This window comes from Heterocephalus glaber, unplaced genomic scaffold, assembly GCF_053883595.1.
Source record: "Heterocephalus glaber isolate CG9 unplaced genomic scaffold, H.glaber_assembly_v1.0 deba00001733, whole genome shotgun sequence".
NCBI classification, from domain to species: Eukaryota; Metazoa; Chordata; class Mammalia; order Rodentia; family Bathyergidae; genus Heterocephalus; species Heterocephalus glaber.
This window is the reverse complement of record NW_028258444.1, coordinates 4,441,338-4,465,060: the sequence shown is the minus strand read 5'-3', so window position 1 is coordinate 4,465,060 and position 23,723 is coordinate 4,441,338. Positions and strand designations below refer to the sequence as shown.

Here is a 23,723-nt window from a genome sequence, read left to right as displayed (position 1 = left end):
AATTCTAAGTTACAGATACTGGAGCAGCGGAATGAGAAGAATGGTAAAGCTCATCTAGTGAGCATTTGACCCAGAAATGTCCATTCTTTTTTTTGGGTACCAGGGATGGAACTCAGGTCCTTAGCTTGCGAGGCAGGCAGTAGAACCACTGAGCTAAATCCCAGGCCCAAAATGTCCATTCTTAAGGTCCCATGAGTCTAGACACCTTTATACATTTAGGAATGCCTAATGGGTGCCAAACACTAGAGCTTCTGGTCAGATTAGAATAAATTTCTGAGACCAAGAGAAAGCTGTTATAGATATTAAATATGATATAAAATACCTAGGTGAATGTGCCAGCAAAATAGAGATTTTTTTAAAATTCTGAAATTCATGGAGTTGGGAGTGTGGCTCAGTAGTAGAGTATGTGCTTAGCAATGGGTCCAATCCCCAGGACCCCCACAAAAAAAATAAAACTGAACCTTGAGATAGTTAACATAAAAGTCAGTGGTTTTTTAAAAGCTTAACAAATAGAAAAACATGGTGGTGAAATTACAGGTGGTAAAATACACTCTGAGAGGCAGAGGCAGGAGGATCACAAGTTCAAGCCCACCCTAGGCAATTTAACGAGACCCTATCTCAAAATAACAAAGGGCTGAGGCCCTGGGTTCAGTCCTAAATACTGAAAGAAAAATTCTACCCATAATTTATGCTGTTTTTTATAATAATTGGCAGTAATATTTTAAAAACATAAAATTCCTGTAAACCTTTGTATTTTTTCTCTTTCAGGCTAATTTGTGTTTTGTGGATATTGACAACCATTTTATTGAGTTGCCTGAAGAATTCCCACAGTTCCCCAATAAAGTGGATTTTATCCAGGAGCTCTCTGAGGTCCTTCTCCAGTTTGGGATCCCTCCTGAGGGTAGTCTGCATTGCAGTGAGAGTGCCACCAAGCTGAAGAACCTGGTTCTCAAGGATTTGGTCAATGACAAAAAGAACGGTAATGTCTCCGCCAACAGCATCAGCATGTATGAGCTCCTGAAAGGCAATGAAACCATCGCTCGCCTGCAGGCCCTGGCCAAGCGCACTGGGGTGACTGTGGAGAAAGTGGACCTCTCCACATGCCTGAGTGAAAAAGATAAGGACCTGAAGCTGCATTGTGAAGAGGCAGAACTCAGGGACTACCAGCTCAATGTGCAGCTTCGGGAGGTCTTTGCTAACCGCTTCACACAGATGTTCGCAGATTATGAAGCATTTGTGATTCAGACTGCCCAGGACATGGAGTCCTGGTTGACCAACCGGGAACAGATGCAGAACTTTGATAAAGTAAAAAGACTCAGTTTTCCTTTTCATGATTCTTAGTGGGCTATATTACAGATTTGGTTAACTTTTGTTGTTGTCTTATGGGTCTCACTATTCCAGGCTGGCCTTGAATTACTATGCAGACCAGGCTGGCCTCAAACTCCTTCAATGATCCTCTCACCTCATTCTCCTGACTGCTGGGATTACAGACCTGTGCTCCATGCCTGTCAGGTTACCTTTTTTTAAATTCAATACCAGGGATCAAACTCAAGACCTTGCACTTGCAAGGCAGGCCCAGTGCCACTGAGCTAAATCCCTGGCCCCTGGGTTAACTTTTTTAAAACAGATTATTTTTTCCTGTCTTTCTCTCATTACCAACTTTTCTTTAGTCAGGCATGTTGGCACATGCCTATAATCCCAGTACTCTGGAAAGCTGAGACAAGAAGATTGCAAGTTTGAGCCCACACTGGGCAGTTTAGGGATTTCCCCAAACCTTGTCTCAAAATTAAAAATTAAAAAAGAGCTGGGCATGTAGCTCAGTGCAAGCAAAGGCGTTTGCACTAGACATAGTAATTTCACCCAAAAGTAAACCAGCCAGCCCATGACTGGTTATTGAATTGTGTGCTATATTATGTGTAATCTCATTTTTTCATTTCCTGAATTTTGACAATGTTTAATTTATAGAAAAATCTTACCTTTCACGGGCTTTTCAAATCTGTTAACACTATCTGACATTGTAAGGTTTTTTTACTCTAATTCTATGATCAAGTCTAGTCTGATGAAATATGTTCCCTTTTTGAGAAGTCTTTGTTTCTTTTTTTTTTTTTTTTTTTTTGGTACCAGGGATCGAACTCGGGACCTTGCACTTGCAAGGCAGGCACCAGAACCACTGAGCTAAATCCCGAGCCCATGTCTTTGTTTCTTATACATATTTAGTCTTTACCCCATATTGAAGTCACCCCCTTGTCCATGTAAAGGTAACAGTTCAGTTTCAGAAATAACATTTTTGCCACATGTTAGGATCAATAGAGAGAATGAATAAATTCAATCTTATGACTGTTCGTCTAAGACTCTATTCCAGAGTTTTTGGAAAAGGAAGCCAGAAAATGACACCACCTTTTGATTGTCCTGTGGAAACTTCTCTCTAAAGGAAACTGTATTCTTTTGCCAGATTTTCTTCACATATCCCACAGGGTTGGGTTTGGTTTGGTTTTTTCAGACAGAAGCACTTAGGGATGTGCATTGACTCTTTTAGGTCACCAGGGCACAGTTCAGTCCCCTGCCTGTGACTGCTTAGGCACAACAGTGCTGTTAGAAGGAATCATGGCTTTCACTAAGTGGCATCTTCGTGTCACTAAGGCCCCCCCAAAGGGGCTGCACTCCCACAGGCTAATGGACAGTCTTGGGCCTTCTGACCACAATATGCACTAAACTTCTCTATAAAGGTGGTTAGCTAAAAGATGACTGATTCCATCATATTTTTTCTGGTGGAGGATGCAGTACTATGTACATCAGAACTGCTGGTGCACTTCATGTTCAATTAAACTTCTTTAATAAGAAACTTATTCAGATGTGTTCCTACTCTTAGTCCCTTTCTCATTTACCTTAACTTTTTTCCTACACTTTTTTCTGTGTAGGGAACTAATCTGTACATTCATGATTTGCCCTTGGGAAAATTCAAATTCTTACTTAAATTGAGTCCTAGTAATTTCTTCCTTTTTAATCTTTATGTAGCTTCAGACTAGAAGAATTCTGTAACCCCTAAAGAAATGAAAGTTTTATATTGGATATTCTGCAAAAGGCTTGTAATCATCTCATTTTTCACTAGGAAAATATGCAGGACACACTAATCCTGCAAGCCAGGTTTTTGTTGATCTTAAATGTTGTAGCCCAAGAGGATCTGAACATCAAGAGCCAGATTTGGCTATTTAGTTCATGTTTCTAAGGCTATTTGCTCTATAAAGAGTTAGAGTGATGATCAGAGATCTGTAAGATGCCTTTTGAGGAAGTGAACTGAGTTCTAGAGACTACTGTGCCTCTCTGTCTGGTAGTTTGGATTTATGTAAATTTACCTGAAGTATGGAAGTACTTCTCTTGAATAAGTGGTTTTCTTGAGGAAGCTTTTTAAAAGGCCTCTAAAACTTCACGATGAAAAATAAATATACTAGGAGGAAGCTAATGAGTACATTATTAAGAAAAGTAACCTTATGTTAGAACTTACCCTTCCCTTTTTCCCTTCTGGCTTTTTCTGCACCATATCTACTCAAATGAATGAAAAGGGAAGCAGATCCAGTGAATGAAGTAGTAAGTCACTTCCACATCTCAGCTAGTCTGAGATGAGAACTCCTGTGCATGTGGACCTGAAAAACAACAGGAAAAAGTGACCACTTTGGATCAGAAGTGGATTGTAACTTAGTAAATTTACTGTGTACCCAACAAGCTGGAAACAGGAAGGTCCAGCTTGTTGTACAGTTTTCCAAAGACATGCTCCTGGTGATTTTTCAAGCAAGGATTTTTACAGTTCTTGAGCCCTAGACTGTTGTGTCAGCACAAGTCTTGAAGAAGTTTGATGAATTTGATCTGGAGTTAACAAAGAGAGTTGACATCTAGAAAAATATTCACTGAAGAACAAAAGAATTTCACTCTTCACCATGAATTCTGTGTTGTCCTTTTGAGAAGGTCATTGCTGATGTGTATATCATTATTGTATCAGTTCATTCACTGCCTTTTGGCTTGGAGGTACATTGCACAAGCTAGGAATGGAGAGCAAAAGGAATCACTCACTGGGGAGAGGAATCAACATTTAATGGTTAGTGAAATGAATGACTGACAATCAATCACAGCCCCTTATCCACCTTCTTTCATTAGTGAAGCCCTCTGGCCTGCACAATGGTCATCAGGTTCAGAATGTAAATTGGTTTGAAAGAGAACATTACTACTAAAGACCTAAGTGACCTTCTATAAATTTAGAAAAAGGAAGATTAGATTTATAAGGATTTTTGAATTTCAGATGTCAGTTTTATATGTTGTTAAGTTTTAAAAAGAATAATCTTAGCAGGCCGGGGATTTAGCTCAGTGGTTTCGGTGCCTGCCTCGAAAGCGCAAGGCCCTGAGTTCGATCCCCGGTAACAAAAAAATAAATAAATAAATAATCTTCAGGTTTAACACATAGTATTGATCTAGTCTCTTTAGATAATAATTTGCTAATTATCTCATTACAGGCTTCTTTCCTGTCTGACCAGCCTGAGCCTTACCTGCCGTTTCTTTCACGCTTCATTGAAACACAGATGTTTGCCACCTTTATTGATAATAAAATTATGTCTCAGTGGGAAGAGAAAGACCCTTTGCTTCGGGTCTTTGATTCTCGGATTGAGAAGATAAGATTGTACAGTGTAAGGGCACCCACCTTGCGGACATCTATATATCAGAAATGCAGCACTTTAAAAGAAGCAGGTACATTTGCCATACTTTTTTTTTTTTTTTTTTTTTGGTACCGAGGATTGAACTCAGAACCTTGCACTTGCCAAATAGGCGCAGCACCACTGAACTACATCCCCTGGCCCTGCTGTACTTTTTAAAATTAAAATTCATGACATTTCTTTCACATGTTGTTGGCCTTGTGTACTACAAAGTTAATCTTTAGTTTTAGACTTTGTGGCTAGTCCTGGTACTATATCAAAGAGTTCCTGTAGTTTTCTTCCTGTCTCTGTGAGTCCCCATTCCTCCTGGACATTCCTCTCTTCCCTTAGACAAAAGAGTAAAAGCAGTAATAAACCGAATAGAGCATAACTAGAATTTGCTATGATTTTTGTCTTACTCTATTGCCTCAGTAGAAAAAAGTTGATTTCTGTCTTGCTATTGGTGCTGCCCTTTTCCCTTTCTCTTCTTCTTTCATTATTCAAGAAAAATATCAACTTAAAAGATCTGAGAGGCTGCTTAGTTTATATAACAGAAACAGTATATTTGCTGCATTGTTATCACTATATAGCTTCATTTGTTGAAATTAAATTGCTGGATTCTTGCATTCAAATGAGAGGAAATACTTGCATTCAGAATCCTGACACCCTTTTCCCCAGGTCAGAGAATCCTGAATCATGGCCAGTCCTGTCTGACAGTGCAATGTAACCCATTAAATAAATGACTATTAATAGCCAGTACCGACTATGTGCCACTCATTATAGCAAGTGTTGTAGATGCATTTTGTGTTTGATTTTAGCAACAGGACAGAAGGACACTTGTTTTTGTGTTGTTTTATTACTGTCCTTACTTTACAGTTAGAAAGCTGGGAGGTCGAGCAATTTGCCTCCAGTTGCCTATAGCTAGTTATTGGTGGAACCATGGTTCAAATCCAGGTCCAACTGATTCTAGCCACTGAAGCCTTCATCTCTTGTTAGCTGTTCCTAAACAATCTTTGCTGGAAAAAAAAAATCTTCCTTTTATTTCTTTCCCTTCAGATGTAGGTGCTATTTGAGATTATTTTTTCTGCTGGAGAAAAGGAGACCACAGTTGTAGCGCTCTGTGCTCTGCCGCTGTGGCTTGCTCGCCTTTACCACTTGACTTAACTAAATCATTCTTAGAAGGAGTGACACTTCAGCATATGTAAGGAAAGAGATATTAAATGCTATCTCTTAGAGAGATGTACAGGTCTCTGAGACATTGCTGGTTGTGTTCCTCTGCACAAGAGTAGATCCTTGAAATCCCCTTCAGGAAATGACAATTACCTTTGTGTTTCTAGAAATTGAGTAGGCAGAAAAATTGAAATTGTTTATACAAGTTCAGAGAATACTATGACTTCCAGTGCTTTAGCAGCCATGCGAGTAATATAATGCCTTATTGAGCAAATTTCACCCCTCCCTTCCTGACAGAATATTAAAAATGGAATTAATCATCAGTTTCTTAATTTATATGCTTCTATAAAAGATGTCTTTCCAATTAAGAGAATTTCTTTCAGCCTCTCATAGAATTTGGTACTCCTACTGTCATCACAAAAATTATATGAAACCCCTTTGAAAATATACCATTATAGTGTTTACATGTAAGAAAACGAGATTAAGTTAAGGTGGTAGCCTCCCAGAAAGCTAATCTGTCAGACTCTTTTTTTTTTGGTACCTGGGATCGAATTCGGGACCTTGCGCTTCCAAGGCAGGTGGCGGAACTACTGAGCTAAATCCCTGGCCCCTGTCAGACTCTTTTTAGAAGTAAAAGGAAACAACTTGCTGTGACTGTGCTTACTGCTTATAAATGTAGTTATTTCTTTTATCAAGTGAAATTACCTCCCCCAAATCCCAGAGATTGGGTATGAAGTTCTGTGTGTGTATGCATATGCTTTTGGTGGCGTTTTGCCTCTAATCAGAAAGAATTTTGATTTGCAGGTGAGCTGTTTAGGCACAGGCTATCTGCTACTGATATTGTGGCACTAGAGCCTCATGATTTCTGGGCAGAAAGACAAGAAGTGGATAAAAATATGGTTTTCTTTTTCTTACCAATCACCACAAGTTAGTATTGTCACAAACTCTTTAAAGTCTAACAGACCCCTGACCTCTCAAAACAGGCACTTGCTAATTTCTGAACGCTCAGTTTTCATTGGTGATGTTGTCACTGAAAGTAATGTTGCATTATGCTCCCTATAACAATTTTAAATACAAACCCTAGGGTAATTCATTATAAATCATGATTTTTGTTTGGAAAGTTTTTTAACTTTCCAAAGTTTTTTTTTTAACTTTCCTTAACTTTTAAGGAGAACAACTCAATATCATATTGTATGGATTTCTCTGTCGTTTTCCAAGTAATCTCAGCATTTTGGAAGGCTGAGACAAGAGGATTGAAAGTTCCAGGGTAACCCTGGCTGCATAATAAGTTTGAGGTCAGCCTGAGCTACGTGGCAAGACCCTCTCAAAGAAACCATACACATGTACAAATATGCATAAATCCAACAGAAAAATTGAAGCTCCTTTTTTATTTTTTCCTTTTGTGAGAACAAGTCCTTCTTGGCAGAAATGGAATTTTGTAAGTACTTCATGGAATGTAGACTTGACAAAGACCTCTGGGATTTCCATGCCATGGATCTAGTCATCATTTTGCCACAATCATCCATTCATTAATGTTTTATAAATATTAGGATGCATAGAAAGTATAGATGGGGTGTGCAAGGTCATCGGACATCACTGAAAATTGAATTCGCCAGTGTGTTCTGTTTACCACACTCCAGCAGTTCACCGCTTGTTATCCCTGTCTGTTGGCAAAAGATAGTTTTGCTCCTCTAATGTTGTATTTTCTCCTGAAAATTTGGTTGATCAAAATACGATGAGGATTATTTTGTTTTAGCAAGAAAGCAGATCACTCCATTTGGTCTTAGAGACATCCTCCAACCCCACTAAATTGAATGTGTTTTAAAACAAATGCTGAGTAATTCCTGTCTGTCCACTCTTCATTCTTCAGAAGGCTAGTTTCTTATCCCCTGGACATTTTCTAAATGCCTGCTTATCTGACTGCTCTGCTACCCTCTTGATCTAATAAACATTCCTAAAGACACCTCCTGATGGGAACGCACCTGTCGCTGAAAGTAGGGGGATGGACTTCACACAGTCCCTTGTTAGACATGAGTTAGGCGTGAGTGTTTAAGAATGTTTGCTTCTTCCTTCTCTTCACATTGCCTTTCAGCTCAAGAAAAATATTTTACGGCTGGGGGTTTAGCTCAGTGGTTCTGGCACCTGGCTTGGAAGCTCAAGGTCCCGAGTTCGATCCCCAGTACCACAAAAAAAAAAAAAGAAAAGAAAAATATTTTATTTGCCATCAGTTTTCTTTAATGTTGTACTTAGAACCATATTTATGTTAAGAATACTGAATTTCCTATTTTAAGAAAACTGTCTCAATACTAAATTACACTTTTTTTTTTTTTTGTACCGGGGATGAAACTTGGGTCCTTGGCACTTGTGAGGCAGGTGGTGAAACCACTGAGCTAAATCCCCAGCCCCCTAAATTATACATTTTTCAATTTCACTGCCCAGCTTTTGGAAAAGGCAGAAAATACCATGAAAATTAATCATCCAATATTTATTTAAAGTTAACCTTTCTATATTCACATTTTACTGATCTCTGAAGAGCCTCTGTAAAAATATTTCAGGATGTTGGGATGACTGAGTTCTCTTTGTGAATGGAAGAAGTATTACTTTTGAAATGTTAGCATGAAATATCTCTAATTTGCTTTTTTAAATTTATTATTTTTATTAGTACATTTGCAGTACATAATGATTACATTCATCATAGGTCTGATTTGTTATAAATTTAATTCATAGCCCAATCCATCGAGCAGAGACTGATGAAAATGGATCACACTGCAATCCATCCACATCTGCTGGACATGAAAATTGGTCAAGGCAAATATGAGCAAGGGTTCTTTCCAAAATTACAGTCCGATGTCTTGGCAACAGGACCTACCAATAACAAGTAAGCATATTTTTCACTTGAGTAACTAATTAAAGGAATGAATGAAGGATGGCATACTCCACAATTCTAATGAGGCACTCTGTAACCATTAGACATCTCTCTGTCTGATTACTTTTTTAAGACTCCACTAATTCATTTCAAATATGGATTGACTAGTATTTTTCTAGGTAAAATATATTCATTTCATGCAAACATTTTTTTAAATTCCAATCTTTGGACATAAGTGGGTTAATTCTGTCATATATAAGTAAAAAACAAAGACTGGCCCAGCGTGGTGGTACATACCTATAATCTCAGCTATTTGGGAAGCTGAGGCAGGAGGATTACAAGTTTGAGGCCAGCCTAGGCAACTTAGTAGAACCCAGTTTCAAAATTTAAAAAGGGCTGGAAATGCAGCTCAGTGATAGAGCATTTGCCTAGCTAGCATGCATGAGGTTCCTGATTCAGTCCCCAATACAACAGGAAAAAAAGATGAGTTTGGTTTTGTTTTGTTGCGCCCAAAGAAAAGTACACTTGTAGTTTTTTTGTTTGTTTGTTTGTTTTGGTTTTTTTTTTTTCGGTCCCAGGGATCGAACTCGGGACCTTGCCCTTGCAAAGTAGGCGTCGAAACCACTGAGCTAAATCCCCGGCCCAGTACACTTGTGAATAGCTACTTTTTTTCTTGGCAATGCCAGGGTTCAAACCAAGGGTCACATTTCTCACTTCTGTATTTAGATATAATGCCAGTAAGTCTGCTGGAACTCAGAGCTGCTCTACTTTTGCCAGCTATACTGCTTTCCTAGGACTGCCATAACAAAGTACCAAAAATTTGCTGCCTTAAAACCCTGACATTCTCTTACAGCCCTAGAAGTGCAAAACCCAAAATCAGGACCCTGGCAGGGTCCTTGTCCCTCGAAGACTTCTCAGGGTGACCATTTTCCTACCTCCTCCAGCTCTCAGTGGCCCCAGTAGCTTCTTGGCTCTAACAGCTCAACTTGGGCTCCATCTGTATCTCCACACAGCTGCCCTCCCTCTGTCTGTGTGCACATCTCCCATTTCTCACAGGGACACCAGTCATACTGGACTGTGGCCCAGTGACGCTTCTTAACTTGAGTATGCCTACAAAGGCCTAGGTGCAAAGCAAGCTAGACTTCAGCATGTCATTGTGGGGGATGCAGCTCAACCTATACACTACTCTTGGTCTGAAGTATCAAATACAAAACTATGACAAAGCAAGCATAAAGATAAACCCTATTATTCTTTACAGTAGATGAGTCCTTTCATAAAATATCTGAATATGGTTAGACCTGGAAAAAAGAGGGCTGGAGATTCAGCAGAGCCTTAAGAGTGCTTGCTTTATGTGTGTGAGATCCTAGGTTTAATAACACAACACTCTGAAAAGGGAGGGGAAATTGAAATCAAGTGCAGTATTTGGGCTTAGGGGAGTGCTTGATTTTAAGTGAATACTAGTGTTCTGTTAACAAGTGAGAAGGAGCAGAGTATTAATGGGGATGTGGTCTGAGTAGGGGAAGAGTGACTTCTGATTAGGTTAGCAGCTCTGGAATTTGCTTTATTCTTCACCACTCACCAGCCTGGGAACCTTGACCCAGGTGCAGCGGGTCACCTCTGCAACAGAAGCCGATGGCCTCTGCAGGTCTGCGATCTCCTCATTCAGTCAGAGGCTCAGAGGAGGGACACACAAGAGAGCCAGGCAGGCCACGGAAATGAAAGACTGGGTGTGCAGAACAGAGTGGCATCCACCCGCCTGACTTTCCACAAGGCACATAGAGAGCCATGGAGGGGATAAAAGAGGTAGATTATGCCTTTGACCTAAGTAAGAAGTGTGAAGCTCTTGAAAGGTGGCAGGGAAGTGTGACATCCCTCCTCAGGCGATATGCTGAGCTGTTGTGGGATTTTTGGTACTCATCTCTTTCCCAAAATGATTGTCATGACTGTTCATCAGAGCAGAGGAAACTGCAGTTTCCTGCTGTTCACATGCAATGGTAGCAGTTGATTTAATTTAACAAATACTGTGCTAATCTAGGCACTTTGTGCTAGAAGGTATTTCTGAAATGATAATATTTATTTGTGTGTTCAGGTTTGCCCTGCTTATGTCATTTTTTTTCTTTTTTTTCTTTTTTTTTTTTTGGTACCGAGGATCAAACTCAGGACCTTGCACTTTCAAGACAGGCGGCAGAACCACTGAGCTAAATCCCTGGCCCTTTATGTCTTGCTTTTATTTTATGTCCTGAAAGAATGGAACAGCGTTGCCATTTTTCTAGTTGACTAATTGAAAGTGTTTGTTCAAATGTGTTTTTTAATTTTGCATATTGTACATTTAATGAGAAGCAAACAAAACATTATATAAACAGTCCAGTGAATAAAATGTTACCTTTCAGGGCCAGGGATTTAGCTCAGTGGTTCCAGCGCCTGCCTAGCAAGTGCAAGGTCCCAAGTTCGATCCCTGGTACCAAAAAAAAAATTTTTTTAAATGTTACCTTTCAGATTATACATTTGCTCTTGAAAAACTCTAGTCCTTTTTTTTAGTTAAGTGATCTGAAATTTACTTTTTATTATATATTTTCAACACATAATAAATACATTCATCTTGGAGAAATGCCATATATACATACTTCATCTTGGCCATTTTTGCTTCTGCTTCCTGCTCGAATGTGGTTTTCAGTGTGTGAGAAAGGTTGACGCAGGTCCAAATATCAGAGTTTTAGAATGATAGCAAGCACATCCGAGGGAAATGGTGTATATAAATAGAAAGAAGGAGTTATAGTGCTGCACACACCACTGTTCCTTTTCCTTTCAGAGTCTTAATTATAAGCCTCTGGTCCTTACAGGTATCAGTCAGAAACTTTGGAAACTTCCACCGCTGCTTTATTTAAAGTACTTATATTTCTTCCTTCTTGCTCATTTTTTTGTCTGCTTCCCAATATACCTTTTCTCAGCTGAGTGAGGTGTTGCATGCCTATTATCCCAGCATTCAAAAGGCTGAGGCCAGCCTGGGCTACACAGTGAGACCCTGTCTCAAAAACATATCTGTATTTCTACCTTTCCTGGCAGTGGACCCTTCCTTGTGCCAAGAGAAAGGTGGTTCTGGGGTGATGCTGCTGCTGGTGGTAGTGGCTGCTGTTCCTAACTCAGTTCTGTACTAGCTTCTCTGTTAACAGCTTTAAAGCTCATCAGGCCATTCATCCTTCTTGTAAGCATACTTCTAAATATAAGCTTACCTTGTTTTACCCAGTTTATAAGTGGGGTTCAGGGAGAGTCAACAGCTTGTACCAAGATCACATAGGCAGAAAATGTTGAAACTAGGATTCAAACCTAGGCCTGCTGATTCAGGGGCTCTGTACTTTACATATACTGCTGGACTCTGTCACTCTGATGAAAGGGTAGTATGGTCCTTGGGGGTCCCCCAGTGCTGGGATGGAATCTAGAGCCTCATCCATGCTAGGCAGGTGCTGTTCCGCTGAGCTACACCACCAGCCCCAAGAAGTCTTGAGTAAGCTTAATACTGAACATGAGAGTTGAGTGACAGCCCCCAGTCTGTGATCCCTCCAGAATTAAGAAGCCTTCAGATGCCTTGCCTCTTTCTTAGAGTGGGCTCCACTAAAAAGAGCAGATCTGAAGAAGATGGGGTTTGGGAAACAAGGTATATCTTAGTGCCATGTTCCTTCTGATGAGCCACAGAAAGCATGGCTGGGATCAGAGGCCCTAGCCCTGAAGAGTCGGTTCAGCTCAGTTCAGAGTTAGGATTAGAGCCCAGTCCCTGCTCCCTACACCATGTTCGTGGTGTCCAATACACAAAGACTGTTCAAGGGTGTGGAACATCCTCAGTACCAGCAATCTTTTAAATATGGGGTGGAGGGGAGCATGGTACAGTAAAAGAATTGTGAGTTTTTTTAACTTTCTTTAACTGAATCTCATTTAAATAGGCTGTCTCAGCTTCATGAAGACAATCATAGAGGTTGATTCACTGGAGGAGGAAACAGTTATGTATTCAATGAACTCTTCCCCTCCACTGATGATGTAGCTCAGTGGTACAGTGTTTGCCTGTTGTGCACAAGACCTTTACAGTGTCCCCTCCTGGACGTAATCTAAGTGTTTATAATTAAGTCTGGGGGCCAGGAATTTAGCTCAGTGGTTCTGCCACCTGCTTTGCAAGCGCAAGGTCCCAAGTTCAATCCCTGGTACCAAAACAAAAAGTCTGGAAGAGGTAGGTTGTTAGAATTTAAGGTGCTGCTTACAAGACAGAAGCAAATAATTGGCACCTGAGCATTTGACATTGTTTACCTTGGTTTGTGATGTTTCCCTCTCCAATGAAGAATGGTCCATGCTTTGATAAATACCGAACTTAAAATTGTGCTTCAAAGGGCTGACCACCGTGCAGGTTCAAACTTTCCAAACCATGACACCAGATACAATGTTCTATTTTTCAGAAGTAAATGAATGAGAATTATAGGAATCTTCTGTCACACAGATGAGTCATTGTTTTTCTTTTATTAAAATATCTTAATTGTTTGAATCACTTTGATATGGCTACTAGACTATTTGTCTGATAGTTTTTTCTTCCATTGCTAGCATTGGGTTGCTCATTCATTTGGATGGCGAGTTTTTGTGGTACCCTGGTGAGGACTATCCTATTCATCATGAATTTACAGTGAACATAACAAAGATCTCTGCTCTCACCAGGAAACAGATTTTTTAAAATCTTACTATGTAAAATAGTACCATGTCAGATAGTGTAAGCGTTGTGAAGAAAGTACAGCAGAAAAGGAAAATAGAGCCTAGCAGGAAGGATTTCAAATATTACAGCTTTACTTACTAGCTTTTTAAACCTTTGTATGTCATCTTGAGGTTTCCCATCTCAACACTGAACCTGACCCATTATATTTTCAGGTAGATTATAATCTAGAAGAGAAAAGATCTCAGAACTAAGTACAGCTTAAAGTGATTTAAGAGCATGCCTGTATACCATAAATCATTGAAATGTTAGAAGTTAATACGTTGTTTATAAGATGAAAGCAAATAAACAGTCTTAGGTATGTCAGCGATTGTGACCATCATTGTTAAAGTTACACTCAGTAAATGAAGTTTAATACAGAGAATAAATTCATTGCTCAACACTGGGAATGTATGAACTTCATAGAAATTTTCATAAGCAGTACTCATTTCCCTACTTTGAAGACAAAAATTAAGTATTTTGTCCCATAGGGCACATAGTGAGGAGGGCCAGTTATTTTATGAGTCAGTCTTTATCCTTCTCCAAAGCCTTTCCCACATTTGCCCACTAAGGGAAATGTTCTATAGTTTACATCTTGCTCCTTCACTTTACTATCGAAGTTCATTAGCTGATATATATGTATATATTGTCTTATAACTTTACTGTTTATTTGGACTAGCCTAGCTGTTAACTCCAAATTTTTTTATCCATGAGTAAATATTTTGTTTGATTGTTTGTTTGTTTTACTAAGGACTGAACCAAGGCCTTGCTCATGCTAGAGGCATACTACCACTGAGTTACATCCCGAGTTCTTTATAATTTTTTGAGACGGGGTCCCTACAACAAGAACAGGCTGTCTCAACCTTGTAGTAGTGAATCGTTTAGACAGAGTGATGGTCACTGTGCTAGAACGCAGTCCGTTAGAGGAATGTGCTCTTAGGTGAGGTCAGAACGAAGAACTGCCCTGCTGTGAGAGTTTCATAGGCCCTAAAAAAGAGGTTAGATGTTATTTTAAACTCATTTTTCCTGTGTATTTTGGTATTGAGTCTATAAAATAAGTATTTTTCCAAAATAATTGACAAATATAAGCTACCATTTCATAGAAACATACCATGCAGTTTTGAGCTGAGGGAAATCCTAGAAGCCATCAGGTCCCAGCCTGTGACTTCACAGAAAGGCCTCATTACTTTATGAAGCTGTACCTAGGGCTGAGGATTAGCTCAGTGGTAGAGTGAGGGCATGCATGTGGCCTGGGTTTGATTGAACCCCAGCACTGCCAGTACCCCCTAAATACCTGAATACTTACCTAGGCACATCTAGGCATGTTTTATATGTCTGCTGTAATCAAGGACTAAGTTGCTATTGTATATTTAATGTATATGGGACTGTTTTTGTTTGTTTGGGGGTTTTTTGATACTGGGATTAATAAACCTGGAGTCTCACCAGTGCTAGGCAAGTGTACTACCACTAAGCTACATCCCCAACCTGTTCTAACCTTAGTTATTAAAAGGCATTAATGATGGAGATGGTTGACATACTTGCTGTCACACCAAAAACCATTGGATTGTGTGCTTTAAGTAGGTAGGTTACATGGTATTCTAATTATATCCTAATAAAGTTGTTACAATATTTTGTAGATAATTGATTGAAAAATAGCTGTTATCAGCCTTTTGTGTTGAACAGCCAGTTCTTCCTGTTGTAAAGGTAGCGAGTCGCGGCCCCTCTTGGTGTGTTTCCCTCCTCAGTCGCTGGGTGAGCCGGAATGCTACAGCGCAGCGAAGGAAGGAGCGCCTTCGGCAGCACTCAGAGCACATTGGCCTGGATAGTGACCTGCGGGAGGTGAGTGTTTGACCTGCTGCCTGGCAGGGCAGAGCCAAGACTCAGGCTCACCAGCAGCCAGGGCTCACCATGCAGGCTTTTCTGTATACTTTTAAAAACTCATTCTGTTACATTTTAAAATGTGAATCCTTTGTGCTCATTTGTAGTAGAAAACACCCCATTTCTATGTTTATTACTTCAGTGCATATGAAATAAGGCTCTAAAACAAGTCTTTCTGTGTGCTATATCAAGTAAAGCTACAGTTAGGGTAAAAAATTAAGTTGGTACCTTATGTTTCCTAAAGGAGAAACACAAACGTTTCAAGGTTTCACCTATAATTCAAACTTAGTAGTGTATTCACCTGTGTCTTGGCTTGCTGACTCCATTTTTTAAAAGTATTTTAAAACTTTTTAAATTGAAATCTTTGAACTTTATTTGTACTCTTTAAAAATAAGGCCACAGTTAACATTTCAACAATTACAAGTAAGTTTTGATTATTTCTTGTGGTCGAAAAGAAAATGCAATCAGAAAGTCTGTTGCTGGGTGTGGTGGCACACACCTGTCATCCCAGTACTTGGGAGGCTGAGGCAGAAGGATCATCAAGAATATAAAGCCAGCCTTGACCACCTATCAAGACTCTATCTCAAAAATAAGAAAAACATGTTACTTTCTAAGCTCAAATGTGTAAAAATAAAGTAGAAAACATCATTCAGAACATCTGTTGACCTTTGTTAACATTCATGTGTGACTTTAATTTTTCTTAAGAACAGAAGTATCTCCTGTTCAGTGCTCTTCTTTGGCTGCTGTGCTATTTTCTCCCCCTCCCTTTTGCTGCGCTCTTGTCATATGCATGCTTGTTATGCTTCTCTCTCTCTCCCTGTCCTTTTCTTTTTTACTTCTGTCATTGCCACTTCATCATCTTAGCCTTCCGGGGAACTTGTCTGTCAGAACTCCATGGCATTCTGGGAGTGGGAGCAGGGCCCGCCTCCTCCCGCACGGCTTCCTAAAAAGTCCTTCTCTGAATGCTGCCTGGTACGTCCTCTGCCCGGAAGTGTTCACCAGTGTTCACTAGTGTTGCTTGGTTGGGACACGTGTGTGCATGTAGCTGTAGATCCCTCCGTTACCTTGTGACGTGAACACTCAGCCTCTCCTCCTGTGTCAGGTGCTCTTAGTGTAGTGTGTGATGACACAGATGGGTAATTGTGCTGCTAACCATAAGGCCTTTGAGGCCCACTGCAGTGGGGACATGTTTGTTTGTTTTTTTAGTACTGGATAGCACATTGCTTTTCTTCTAAAGGTGAGAGACATACTGAACATGGAAATTCCCTCTGTTGTGGGGCTGAGCATTTAAACCCAGAGCTAGGTAAGCATTCTGCCAATCAAGCTGTGCCCCAGTGCTACAAATTTCCTCTTATTTAAGCATTTTGCAGGACAGATGTTTTTAAGCTTTTTTTTTTTTGCTGAGTGTTATCTCTACAGCATTTACCTTCCTGGTCAACATTTTATGTTGTTGAAAAATCTAGTCATCAACATAGAATATTAGAGGAACCTCTAATGCCATCCTGTCAGTATGACATGTTTGACCTGAAGTTCCAGAGGCGTGTCCAGAGTAAGAGGACACTGAGGCAGAGTAGCCTGTAGCCCCGGACTCACGGTGTCCAAGCCAGGAGTCTTCCTGCAAGACCACACTGTGATAACCACTCTGCACCTGAGGGCACGAGGACCACAGATTTCCCCTCTCTTGTGTGTTAGCCTCAACTTAGGTAATTCTGCAGTGGTCTTCTCTTCATAAATTCAGCATCAGTTAAAGAGATAGGTTGTTTATTAGAAAAGAAAGTCAAAGCCTATATTAAAGAACATTTAGTGTTTCTTGAATGGTAGGATATATTTTCATAGACATATCCTACTGGTTTGTTGCTTTTTGTCTTTGACAGAAATAAAGAAACAAATCTGGAGTTACTTCTGTCTGCAGAGAAATGGGCTTATAATAAAAAATTCTTCGTGAAAGGTTCATCTTCCCTCTTTTTAATTTCAAAATACATCTTTTTTTTGGTTGCCATTTTTCTCATCACTTGTTTACTTTCAGCCATTGCCCTTTTTTTTGTATGCAGAGGCAGCCTCACTTCTCAGCCCTTTGCCCCCAACTTTCCTGTGAGTGTCCCTGGGGTGTTGCTGGTTCTGTGGTTCCAGCTGCCAGACTCAGCCTCATGGCCACACTGTTGACTGATTGGTACACCTGCACACGTGTCCTGGGTGCTCAGTAAATATGGCCAAGAGAAAAACCCCCATCTGGCTGGTGTGCATTCCTGGAAATCATCACACATACTTCAAACAGTGCTTAGGTTTTAACCAATTGTTGGCTCTCCAAAATTTATTCATATATTCCAGAAGAAAAAGAAATACTAGAGCTCCTCTCCCAGTCTTTTGCCCAACCATATTTGCATTCCTTTTCTTGTAACCATTGTATTTCTTCCTAAGCTAGGTTGACACTTAGCTCTTCTTGAGAATTGAGTCTTGTAGTGGTTTTCTCAATTTTACAAGAGTGCTAATGATCACGGTGTTGAATCTGGGGGTAAAAAGGACTATTTATAAACATTTAACAGTTAACATTTGTTTCTGCCAGCTTTTTGTCTCTCATTTTCAGTACATATCCCAAACAACAATTGGAAACAGGTATAATTCTTATATAGGGGCCCTGCCCTGTTTTTCAGGTTAATTTGTCAGATTCTGCTTTCATTTCCTACATTTACTTATTTGGAAAACTAACTTCCAGAATGTTTCTGTCTACATTGTTACACTTCTCCATTGATAACAGTTCCCTCATTATCAATTTTCCATTTTCTTAGGCCCTCTTAAAAATATTTGAAACAGAAAAGCATACATAAGTGCTGCAGGAACTAAATGCTTGCAGAATTCATTGATTTTTAAATTTTCCTTAAAATCAATAGATGGAAAAAGACAGATTATTTTGCTAATGTTCCCTTTCATCATGAGAGTTGGGAAGTAGCAGGTAAACTGCTCCATTAAGTCCCTCTCAGGGGAATTTTTTATTTTTTCACGTTTAGCAGATTAGTTTTCTTTCAAAGGGGAGCTATATTAATCATACACACTCTCATGTTTAAAGAATGAGAAGGATTTACACACCTTCTTGTAATATCAAGCTTTTCCCTTAAGGTATAAGGTAGGTTTTGCATATGTGCCAATGGGATGATGTCAGATGTGCCTTTTGCATTCAGTGTTGTTCATTAAATATGATCCCAAGACAGGTGGCCTTCTTGGAGATTCCATCCAGCAGCCCTGATGCAAACATAAAGCATCTAGATGGGCTTTTCAGGGAGCCCAGAAAGAAGAGGGAGCACGGGTTCTGCACTAACCAGGTGTGGCCCCTCAGAGTCACCATACACTAAGCTGTTGCTATGATCCTACTTCTTCCTTGTGGAGCAGTGTGAGGGAGGGCCTTGGCAGCACCACAACTGGAGAGGCCTCCTGCCTCCTGAGCATGTCGGGCCCTCAGTGTGGTACCACAGCCTGTGGTGGGCTGAGTGGGCACACTTCATGTCCGTCTAGCAGATAAACCTACCAGTTGATGTGCTTGAGGTCATGATGTACATTGCGGCAGGATTCTGGAGCTCCCGATTATGCTGCTAAGACTTGGTTAGAGCAGAGGGTTCATCTGCAGAGCACCATGGAGCGGGGGTGGGAGGATGAGGTCTCCTGTGTAGGGAGAGCAGGCGAGGCAGACAGGGACCTGAAAGCCACCAGCCTTCTACAGAACCAGAATTATAATGCACATACCTGAAGGTTTTTGTCATAAACTTGATCCTGACTAATCATAGCTTCAAACAGTCCAGAATAAAAAGCTAGACTCTACCTCATTTTGAATGAGTTTTACCTGAGGAGGTTTCTGTTGTCCTCTTTTTTCAGAGGAGTTCACAGGTTGCTGGGGCGGAGTATAGGCATTCTTCCTCTGTCAGTACTCTAGAGCTAATTCCTTTGCTCACGTGTACTTACAGTGTTTTTGCATCTTGTTTGTTCCTGCATTTGTTTTGTGTAAGGTTAAGTGGAACAGAAGAATATCTGATGTTTATGCACTAAAAGTACTTTTAATTTCTAGAAATATATGCAAGAGGCACGAAGTTTAGGAAAAAACCTGAGACAACCAAAGTTGTCAGACCTCTCTCCTGCGGTGATTGCACAGACCAACTCGAAATTCGTAGAAGGCTTATTGAAGGAGTGCAGGATGAAGGTATGTATTGCTGACGCCAGACAGTGTCTCCTGTTTACTCATGTGTGGCTGGAATGGGCAGAATCCACCACCATCTGTACCTGTAGCTATCTTTGACTGTTGCGTAGACCTCCATGCTCTGCCACGCACCTCTGTGGTCCTCCATGGTCCTCAGAGTCAGTGATGTGGGAACCATGTGCAGTCTTGCTCATCTTTCAGCTACTGTTGTCCTCCCCTTCAACACTAACAGATGCTAAGCCACTCAGGATTTGTGTCTGGCCTGTGAGAGGCCTGTGTGTGCACATGCATACATCTGTGTACCCATTAGGAAGCCCTGGCTGTGTTATAGGTTAGTACGTGCTGCCTACAGTCTCCTCTCAGATAGCTGACTTTAGAGGACGCACCTGTACAAACTGACAAAACTCAGAGTATCCTCTTAGCCAGTCATTTCCTTTATTTGACAGGCTTCTTTGTATATTTAATAAATGCATCCTCAGTATTAGCAGATAGTGAAGAATCAGACAGACAAGTTCCCTGCCTAGAAGTTGATTCTTTCTCAGTGTACATTTTAAAGAGCAGCTAAGACTAATGCAGATTAACTTACCTAAAGCTGATTTCCATTTCCTTTTTATTTTCTGGTGTGTATGTGTGAGCAGAGAAGGAGAAAAGAAGAAAAAGAGGAAGAGAAAGAGAGCCTTGGTTCTGTCACAAACCAAGAAGCTCTCAGAAACCATCTTTGTCCTGTGGTTCCCACCTGAGTGGTCAGACTGAGCTCAAGGTGCTAGGCCATGGAGGGCGATTGTGTGCAGTTTCAGACAGTGTGTTTTCTGTACCTGCTGTACTTCCCCAATGTCATAGAGGATGATAACCTAAAAATTATTGCATATATGCATTTTTTTTCATTATAGGAATGCTTTACAAATATTATATCATTTGCAGGAATGCTTTACAAATATTATATCATTTGCAGGATTTGCCAAATCCTACATGCCAAGGTCAGAATAACTTACATCCAAATTCCATTCCCACAGTTAAAACCTTACTAGAAGGACAGTGTTCTAATTACAACCATATATTTTGTCTATTCTGTTCCTAACTTGAGAGTGCTTTGTCTTGTCCTTTATAAGCCTTGTTTACATTAATTTCCATAGAAACTGCACATAGCCCTGCCTTTGCACATAGCTTGCCTTTACCCCAATTGATTGCCAATAAAAGTTAGTGCCTCAGGCTGGGGATTTAGCTCAATGGTTCCGCCGCCTGCTCCACAAGCACTAGGACCTGAGTTTGATCCCCAATAACAAACAAAAAAAAAAAGTTAGTGCCTGAAACTGGCCAGGGCCTTTGTCAGGTGCACTGGCATTGGTCATCCTGGCACCCAGCTTTCTCTCTTTTAGTTCTGTCTTTTAGTGTATTTTTTCCTCAAGCCTGTGTCCTATACTGGGCAGAGTACTGGAACCTAACTGCAGGGGTCTCCAGTAAAATTGGCACCCAACATGGGGCACAAACCCACAACTCTGAGATTAAGAGTCTCATGCTCTCCCACCTGAGTTGTGTGCATGTTCAGACGGTGTGTTTTCTACACCTGCTGTCCTTCCCCAGTGTCATAGAGAAAAGTTCTTGTATATAAGCATTTTTTCATCATAGGAATGCTTTACAAATATATCATTCTCTTTAGTGACCCTGCATTTCTCTGACACAAAAGTAGAATACAGATACTACTGCAGTCAGTTAACCACAGAGATGAAGACATTGCCCAAGGTGATCAGAGAGCTGTGATTAGAAGTAGAATGAGGGGAAGCCAGGTCTCCTAGTCTACTTATTGGCTCACTGCTTTGTGGATTCCCCACTGGGTAACCATGAGTGTGTGATGTTTATAGACCAAGCGCATGCTGGTAGAGAAGATGGGCCATGAAGCCGTGGAACTTGGCCATGGAGAGGCAAACATCACCGGCCTGGAGGAGAATACCTTGATCGCAAGCCTCTGTGACCTGCTGGAGAGGATATGGAGCCATGGCCTGCAGGTCAAGCAGGTAATACTCGTAGGAATGCTGGAGACATCACAGCTAGGAGCTCTGTTAGCTGTGTGGGGCACAGTGGTGCACACTTGTAATCCTACCTCCTCAAGAGGCTCAGGCAAGAGGTTCAAAAGTTCAAGCCCACAGACCAGGGATTTAGCTCAGTGGTTCTGCCACCTGCCTTGCAAGTGCATGGTCCCAAGTTCGATCCCCGGTACCAAAAAACAAAAAAAAAGTTCAAGCCCAGCTTGAGCAACTTAGCAAGACCCTGTCTCTAAATAAAAAATAAAATATAATAAAAAGGGCTAGGGATGTAGCTCAGTGTGAAGGCCCTGGGTTTACCACCCCTTCCCCCAAAAAGTGACAAGGAAAAAAAAAATCTTAAGAAAGGCTATGTTCCTTTGTCACAAGATGATGAGAACTGTGCCACAGGCATTTTAATTCTTGAAAAAGAAAGCAGCCTATGATCAGAAGGTGGTTTGGGGAAAGGATAAAACAGCATATTTAGCCAGGTGTGGCACAGGCCTGTAATCCTAGCACTTGGGATGCTGAAGCAGGAGGATCGTTGTGAGTTTGAGGCCAGCCTGAACTACATAGTGAAACCCTGTCTCGAAAAAAACCACATTTATTACAGAGGCTGTATCCTCTATAGATTCATTATCTGCTTCTGCACAGGATAAAAGTCTACTAGCCATCGCCAACAGCTCTTTATCCCTTTATCTAGTGGGAGAATTTAGTCTCTTTGTTTTTCCTCTTCCCAGGCTCCCTGTCTGATCTGTTTCTGATGTGGCTCTCCCTTTGTCTTTGCTCGCTCCAGTTTTCTTCCGTGGCACGCACATGTCCACATGGTTTATGGATGGATATGTACAGATTAATTCTGTGCTACTGAAGCTTCCTGATCCCAGGTCACTGACCTGGCCCATATGTTCAGCTGAGTAGTAGAACCTGAAGACCTGCCCTTCTGGCCTCTGGTAGCTGCTTCCCTTCCCTTTGCCAGGCTCCTGCTGGGCTTCTGAGCAAGGCAAAAGGTGCCCCGTAGAACACATGGAATACACTATTCAGAGGGTCCCACAGGGCTGGAGTGTGGCTCAGTGGTACAGTACTTGCCCTTAGTGCACAAGGCCCTGGGTACATTTTCTAATGTGGCTTTTTGTTTGTTTGGTTGGTTGGTTTCAGTTTTTTGAGACAGAGTCTCAATACATCATTAAAGCTGGTCTTGAACCCAATGTGTAGCCCAGGCTGGCCTTGAATTTAGGGTGATCCTTCTCCCTCAGTCTCTCAAATGCTAGAATTACAGGCATACACCACCATACCCACCCTTTAATTTTTTTTTTAAGTTTATTTTAATATGGCTGCAAAAAAACATTTCTAGAGAATGAATGATTTTTTTCATTGTCTTTTTATTGGGAAAATTCACTGTGCCTGGTCAGTGAACGTGTTCAAACCCTTAATCTCCTGAGCCATAAGGCCATATTTACCACATCCTGGCTTCTGTGGGTCCAAAATCAAACTTTATTAAGGTAGGGGAAATATTCCAGAGCAGTAATGGTGAACGTTTTAGAGCTTTCAAGGATAACAAACAGCCGGCTGTGGCATGCATGCCATGGGTCCGCCAGGACTATTCTAGAGTAACATGGCAGTGTTTACATATCTGGTCAATGACACCTGAATCCTGGCTGCTATGATGAGGAGTGGCTGAACGTGCATCCGGGCTGGATGCACATGAAGTACACCTGACTCGGTCTGAGTGCAGGCCCAGCCTGGCCTGATCAGCTCCCTCTCCTTGCTCCCCTGGTTATTCCAAAGCTGCTGTACTGTACTGCTTTGCTCACTGCCTCTGTTTACAGCATTCCTTTTCCTGTGTTTCAGCTTTAGTATTAGGACTGAGCTCCAAGACAGTTCCTGTGACCAGTGACCAAACTGAGTCATCTTCCTAGTAAGAATACTCTTTAAGTTTTTCCCTCAAGTCAATATGAACTTTTTTTTTGGTACTGGGGATCAAACTTAGAACCTTTTCCTTGCGAGGCAGGTGGCAGAACCACTGAGCTAAATCCCCGGTGGGTCAGTGTGAACTTATACTCAGTTGTAATTACAATTTAGTATTTTAAATTCAAACAGATGAAACTCTTGAATTCAGGATAATTATTACAAGCCCAATTAGCTGACATCTAAGAATTTACTGTTTAAAAATAAAAAACTACTCTGACTGTGGTATGTTACATGTATA

General features: G+C 40.8%; 1 protein-coding gene across 3 annotated transcripts in view; it reads left to right on the top strand.

Moving 5' to 3' along the window:
- The window catches only part of Dennd5b (DENN domain containing 5B), a 187,217-nt gene that overhangs the window by 134,873 nt on the left and 28,621 nt on the right, over positions 1-23,723 (top strand). For all 3 annotated transcript variants that reach the window (XM_004855049.4, XM_087199946.1, XM_004855048.4), the window contains 6 exons: positions 769-1,305; positions 4,503-4,734; positions 8,577-8,727; positions 15,184-15,277; positions 19,371-19,502; positions 21,359-21,511. In XM_004855049.4, the coding sequence (XP_004855106.1) occupies positions 769-1,305; positions 4,503-4,734; positions 8,577-8,727; positions 15,184-15,277; positions 19,371-19,502; positions 21,359-21,511 (1,299 nt within the window). The remainder of the gene's footprint in view (positions 1-768; positions 1,306-4,502; positions 4,735-8,576; positions 8,728-15,183; positions 15,278-19,370; positions 19,503-21,358; positions 21,512-23,723) is intronic.